The sequence below is a fragment of the Antrostomus carolinensis genome, unplaced genomic scaffold (assembly GCF_000700745.2).
Source record: "Antrostomus carolinensis isolate BGI_N321 unplaced genomic scaffold, ASM70074v2 scaffold46618, whole genome shotgun sequence".
Classification (NCBI taxonomy): Eukaryota; Metazoa; Chordata; class Aves; order Caprimulgiformes; family Caprimulgidae; genus Antrostomus; species Antrostomus carolinensis.
Window position 1 is genome coordinate 1750 of NW_010334513.1, and position 7382 is coordinate 9131.

At 37.6% G+C, this 7382-nt stretch overlaps 1 protein-coding gene across 1 annotated transcript; it reads right to left on the reverse strand.

Annotated features, from left to right (window-relative positions):
* Positions 1–91: 91 nt before the first annotated feature.
* On the reverse strand, positions 92–5963 carry LOC104529823 (uncharacterized protein C20orf194-like; the record flags this gene model as incomplete). The annotated part of the gene is made up of 7 exons (XM_010174233.1): positions 5826–5963; positions 5370–5456; positions 4129–4235; positions 3356–3430; positions 2884–3086; positions 808–873; positions 92–185 (listed from the first exon to the last, which is right to left on the reverse strand). Coding segments are annotated over exons 1-7 (709 nt in total), but the record flags the coding sequence as incomplete, so codon positions are not given.
* Positions 5964–7382: the final 1419 nt, after the last annotated feature.

The window sequence follows — 7382 nt, forward strand, 5'->3', positions numbered from 1 at the left end:
GATCTGCTTTGACAGTCTACATTTCAGATTTGCATAGCCGGTGGCTTACCTAAAACCTTCACCAAAAACACCCCAACATTTTAAAGGATACATGGATGGTAATCCATTTTGTCACCAAAAAAATTCACAAATTGAGTCCCATTGTAGAAATAACCAGCTGGAAGTGGATCCAAGTGGCGTTTCACCTACATTAAGAAAAAATAACATACATTAAAGATTTAAAACTTACTTAGAGACAGTCCTAACAAACTTAAATAGATAAAAGAAAAATTCCTTCTGTTGAACTTAACAGCCAGGGAGGAAGGTATGGCTCCCAGCTATAAAGGAGTGCTCTGAAAAATCAGTATGACAAACTACATCCATATGGACTAGGGGCATTAGGTACAGCAAGACTAACCATAGCCATGCCAAACTCTTAGGAACCCAACTCCAGAGATAGCACTTCCAACCTAAAGGTAGTTGATGAGGGTAGGATTAGATATTTGGGATCCTAATTTGTATGTGACAACCTGTACAGCACAGAACAGGGTGAAAAAAATGGGGAAATCCCATTACAGTAACCAAAAGTGGATGTTTGTACAAAACCCTACACATCCCCCTAACTTGAAGCTCTGAGATAACACCAAGATTTATCTCTCACATCCCTCCTGGACAGCCTCAGTTATGTTTTAAGTGTATAAAAAGTGTTGAGATAATTTAGCATTCAGCACACTTGTTACAGCAAGTACGGAAGGTGCTTTATTATACAAATGGATATTTAAGAAAATCAGGCTAAAAAAGGACTTGCTACAAATTGTTTCTACTTACATGAATGTTTTTTATTTCCTGAAGGGTTAACATTCCTCTGGTTTTCAGGGCTTTCCTCTGAGGTTTCTGTAGGAAGAATTAGACCCTAGTTATATACCTACTGTGTGACAATGTGATGCTACAGTTTAGTTACATTAAAAAAACAAAACAAAACAAAATAGCCAAAAAACCCCCCAAAAGAGCCCCCCCCACCCCTTCCCCAAGCCACAGAAAAGTTCTGTCTTGAAAATGTGGGTAAAGGCAGTGAAATCTATGATCACATGCTACCATGCTCAAGTTCAGCACAAAGTATTCTTTATAGAAGCATGTATTTTTACAATGAATTTCTAGACAGAATTATTCAATATTAAAGCACTCACAACTGCGCTCTGAAAATAAAAGCAGAACTTAGGTGATCTCACATAAAGCACCATTAGAGATGACAAATTCTAAAAGTATTTTAAGCAATACAATTTTAAACAATACAATTTAAATACAGGTCTACATTTAAAAAAAAAAACAGAAAAAAATTGGCATGTGAACAGAAAAACAATCTAGTTTTTAGTCTGAACGTTCTGTAATTAATTTCTTGCACGCAGCAATTCTCAGAACTATCTGAAACCCTAAATTAGTCATGACCAGTCAGATTGTACGAAGACTATATGTAGTTTTGAACTGCTCAAAGAGGAAGTACCTCACATTCGAGATACACATTTAATTTTAAGTTCCAAGTCTTCATAAAATTAAAATAGCATTCCATAGAGTGCTTTCTTACACATCAAAAGCATTTGTCTCCATATATTACCTACATGATATACACAGAACATGAGATATCATCACAGAAAATGTATACTTCCCTGAAGTAACACAACCTGCTAGGAGAACAGAGGTGAGAGAAGATCCTTCGATTTTTTTCTCTCCCTACACAACTTAAGGGCAGTTAATGACAAAAGAAGGGGAAATGGGTTTAAGCTGAAAGAGGGGAGGTTTAGATTAGATATTAGGAAGAAGTTCTTCACTGTGAGGGTGGGAACAGGTTGCCCAGAGAAACTGTGGCTGCTCCTCCCTGGAAGTGTTCAAGGCCAGGCTGGATGAGGCTTTGAGCAACCTGGTCTAGAGGAAGGTGTCCCTGCTGCTGGCAGGGGGGTTGGAACTGGATGAGCTTTAAGGTCCCTTCCAATCCAAACCATTCTATGATTCTATGAACTTTTTAAGAGATACTATGCAAATCCTAAGCCATAAAGAAGTAACCATGAGCATTTTTAGGTAACAAATGTTCCAAAATGGGCATTGGGAAAGGGCACAGTTGAAACTATAGATTCAGGTTCCAACTAGAGTGTGAAAATATCCGATTTGTATGGCTGAACAGTTTCTGTCCAAGTATATTTCTGAATCAAGCCTCAAGACTCACTTCTTAAGACCTGGTATTATTTGGTTGTGTAGCAGCAAACCATCTTGTCCTGTACTCCTGGTTACGTCGTGTCAGTCACTGTGTGAAGTTAGCAAGGCACCACAACTGCAAAATGTGCCTTCCAGGCTTCTTATGATGTGCTTATTCCCTGTTCCCTATGGCAGCTTCTATTGCACAGGTATGTTAGCCATGCAGAAACACATGAAGTCTTACATAGCTGCAGCACTTGACAAATTAGTCAAGACAGAATGAAAAAAAAAATTCTACCCTCTATTTCAATGGATTATTTCCAAGGAGGTTTAATTTAGTGAATCAAAACAAGTTTTCAGCTTTGCAGTGTTCAGGTACTTCAAGAAGATTTATTTCATACTACACTTTAGCTTTTGGCAATCGTGTCTCAGCTAAATGATAGGGTGTTTATTCTGGGTGTACTCCATTTGCTCAAGTGTTCAAAAGCAGATCAATCCATGAATACAGTGTAGCAGATATTAAAACAATAGACAAATTACAATACACATTTGCAAACTGTTAGTCCTCTGAAATACATTTATACTCTGGAATGTTAATACCTTGGTAGAAAGAAAAAAGATCAAAAAAAAAAAGTTTCATTGGGACATTCTTCCTTTTGTTGGATTCTTCCTTTTGTTGTTAAGAAATGCCAAACAGAAGGAAACATGCCCACAAACCTGTTTTGCAGTTTCTCTGAGCCAGTCTTTTATATCCTCTTCCTTCAGAGAGCAGCCAATGAACACAAGGAAGAACTCCTGTTGACTGCTGCCATCTCTGTTATCGCTTCTTGAATCAGGAGGAGTTGGCCCCTCCTGAACAGGCACAAGGCTTAGTGAATTAGATGATGTGTTGTGGCAGACTTCAATCACTTTATCAGAATCTAAGAAAGAGAAGGTGGAAGAAAGACACATCTTGATAATTCCTAATCTAACATCAACACATTGGTTTAGAGAGTATAGTACATAAAGAAAAGTTTTCAAATACATACACATGTGGTGCAATGATAAGATAATGCATAAGTTGGATGAGGCTTTGAGCAGCCTGGTCTAGTGGAAGGTGTCCCTGCTTGGCAGGGGGGTTGGAACTGGATGAGCTTTCAAGTCCCTTCCAACCCAAACCATTCTATGTTAAGAAGTGATTTGCCCTTACCTGAAAACTTAACTTTGCCCATGATATGATAAATGTTTCCAGAAAAAGGACTTGGCTTGAGCAATGACTTAATTCCTGTTTGAAATACAAGACAAACACATTATCTCACTTATTGTTCTTCTCCTTGGTGTAACTTCTGGTTAGACCTATGCTACAGGTCTCTGATCCACATCCTACTGCTTCAGGGGAAAAAGCAACCCCAGAGCCCCACTACAGAACATTTCTCTATGTTCTCATTTCTTGCTATGGGGTAGGTGGGAAATAACACGTGTTTGGCATAATGAATGCTTACAGTGTGTGTGTAAAGTAAAATGATGCTCCTTAACACTGTTTCACTGAGGAAAGAAGGAAAGGCATGATTATGTATCTACTCTCATAGGTTAACACAGAGTTGAGTCTATTTTCTAGTAACTATAAAGAACTATTTGGCATAAAAAGTAGAAGCTGATGGTCACTTATAAACTGTATTTCAACACTGCTAAATAAAATTAAACATAAAATAAAAAGCACACATATGAAAATAAGTATCTCGGTCTCTAGAAACCAAAAATTCAATTAGATTTTCATCTGAACAAAATCATGGGTCAATTTTCCAGAGCAGACACTAAAGAAGACAATTTACTGTACTTAAAGGAAGGAAAGCTGAATTTTCAATTAAAAGTTTACTTCAGCAGTAATTAAATAACTGTGCTACGTCAGTGCCTTCTTTCCCCCTCTATTGCTCAGTATTTCAAACTTGGATTTAAATCAAGTCAGTCAAAGTTCATTTGTACCTTTACATTTGGTCACAAAGCGTGTTTTTTCTAGAGGACGATTAAACCACACACAGATCTGAACCATTGGAGGGAAGATAGACCCAGCTCCATATTTACCTTCATACCTTAAGGACAAAAACAAACACACAGCTTTAACATACAGGAAACATACACACTGGTGCTTTTCATCTAACAAACTTCTTAAAAGGATCATCTATTTTGCCACAGGAAAGCTTTGCTTATAGAAAAAAACAACCACAACTTTCTTCTTAGAGCTTCTTCTCTAAGACATTCATGAGAATGTGATATTAACAGTATTCAGTTGTTCAAAGAGCTCAGGGCTCTTTTTGATGCTCTTCTTGCTGCATTTTTTTTTTCTTACATACTATGTACCTACTATTCTTGCATACTATCATCAAATAGATTAACAAATGTCCCAAAATCTTAAATACTTTCTTTTCCTGCTTTCTCTCTCCCTTTGGCTCCACACAATCCACAAGCAGCTCTGACATCCCAAGGTTCTTGCCAGTTTCTCTTTTAGAAGCTTCACTTGCATCCAATTTAGAGGAAAATTATGAATAAAAAGATATATGCACATACAAGACTGGCAAGGTATGGTAAATAAATCATACTTCCAGCACTATAAACCCAACTAGAAAACAAGTCAGCCTTGAGTTATAACAGCTGACAGGTTTACATTTGCTGCCAAATAGGTGCAGCACAGATAAATGCAACAAGATGTTTAAAGAGCCCTGAACCATGAAAAATAATCACTCAGTATTAAATGGAAAGCTTGGTACCATGTATTATTGTGCCCTTAGCCTCTGCCAAGACTGTCAATAAAAACTGCTGGTTTTTATGAATAATTGTTCTGCTAATAGCTAGACTGACATAGCAAGTTCATTCCAGTAAGGCTGAGTAGCTGTCAGAATGAAATTACTCCAGTCATTATTGACCTCACCCATCCCAATCCTTCCCAGTTTATTCCCAGAGGGTTCTTTTCTATTCTTCTGAAAAGCAACAGTAATCTTGCCATTGATTTAAATAGTGTCCAGAAAGGATCTTTTCCCCCATAAAAGGGCAGCAATCGTGTATCTGCTAAGAATACTCATCAGCTCCCTTTAAAAAATGATTTACAAAGCTATTGCCTTTTCCAAATGAGTAGTCTTGAAAAAAAATATAAATTAAGTTAGTGAGACTTTTTAATCTTCAAGTTAATTATAAAAATAGTTTTAATATTTCTCAGTCTAGATACTTGCCAGCCAGGATACATTAAATATCGAGCTCTCATCATCTGAGGATTTGAAAAACTGCTTTCTGAGAGAATTAATTCAATATCCTCATTCCTGTGAAGAGATAAAGATGAAGATTTTTAATGTATAAGTTCAATTAAATAGCCACTATCTGTATAGCACTTACATAAACCAGAATGCATCACTCACAGTAAAATTAAAGAGTATTTTTTTCCTTAGTATGACAGTAACAGTAACATAAGTCATACTCTGCAACCAAAAACAAACATTTCCTGATGCCAGTATTTATTATATAATCATAAATGTAAAGGGAAGATGCCTTTTGCATGAGAAGTAATGGAAGAAAAAAACCCCACATCTCCTTTGTATAAATTACCAGAGTAAAACAAGAGAACACAAGTTTCTAAGCGCATGTATCTCACCTGCCAAAAGTGACAAACACTGGACAGTGATTAACGTTACCTAGTTACAACTCCATTCTCTGCCAAGATGAAGGAAACACCAGGATTTGCCGCCCGGATAAGGCTCTGCAGTTGCATAAGGAGTGGATGTTTCTGCTCTGTAGCATGACTTGTGAAAATCACGTTACTCACTAGTCCTGTGTAAGGAAATCAGAGGTGAGTTTACAGAAGTCAGGCATGCAACAGTGTGTAATAAATAATCACAGAATCATAGAATGGTTTGGGTTGGAAGGGACCTTAAAGTTCATCCAGTTCCAACCCCCCTGCCAGCAGCAGGGACACCTTCCACTAGACCAGGTTGCTCAAAGCCTCATCCAACCTGGCCTTCAACACTTCCAGGGAGGAGCAGCCACAACTTCCTTGGACAACCTGTTCCAGTGTCTGACCACCCTCACAGTGAAGAACTTCTTCCTAATATCTAATCTAAACCTCCCCTCTTTCAGCTTAAACCCATTTCCCCTTGTTTTGTCATTCATTGCCCTTATGAAAAGTCCTTCCCCAGTGAAATATAAAAGCTGTTCTTATTTTCCTTGCATCTCCCTACATTAATATTATTAAGGGGGAAAAAAAAAACAAAACAAAACACAACATCAAAACCAAACAAGGAACCTTTCAGCTTTTGCCTGCCCAGCAAACACCCAGAGGCCCATCTAACTTCACACATGAATATTGTGGAATAGCCAAACACAGAATTATCATTAAACCACTTATTTTGCAACTGCATCTAGAGGGTAGCCAGCTCAGAAGCCCGTTCTGTCACAACCCATAGACAGGCAGGAATGACACCTCCTGAAGGAGACAATCCTTTTCAGTCACTGGAATGACTCAAGGGGAAAGAGGCAGGATGTTGTAATCTGCGGGTTCTTATGATTCAGTGAAAACAATCTTGCAAAAAAAAAAAAAAAAAAAATTAAAAAATTAAAACCATGAGCCTACCAAGTTCAGTGCCAGTCACTGAAGATGACTCGACTAATGAGGAAGGCCTGCTTTGCCAAAACACAGTTATAACAGGTCAAGGCATTTTTCTTTCAATTAGGCAGGTCGTGTAACAGAAGACATTTAGACTCAATCAATCAAAAGAATCAATTAAATAAATAAAAAAATCATATGAGAATAAATTTGAGAAGGATTAGTTTAATAAAAATACAGTTTAAAGACAGGTTAAACATCTAAAAACCCCATTATTTTGGACTCTGACAGTTGCCACTTCCAAAAACAAGAGAAGGGTTTGGAGGTTTTCTTTTTTTATGTTTCTCTTTTTAAAGACAGACCCCAAAATGGTATTCAGACAGCTAGTCTAAACCCACAAGGCATCAAAAAAGATAACAGAGAAAAACCATAGGATAACTATTTGTCCTGAGTCCTAGTTCCCAAAAAGACTCAGCTGTGTCACCAGGAAAGCAATTCCTTTTTCAGACTTAACAGGATCCCTTCTCTTTGCACCCAGTGCCACCAATTTCACCAAAGAAACCATTACTCTTCTTAAGCAAAAACTTCCCAAGATTTGAAGGTGACAACACAGTCTTCACATTACAGAATCACAGAATGTTGGGGATTG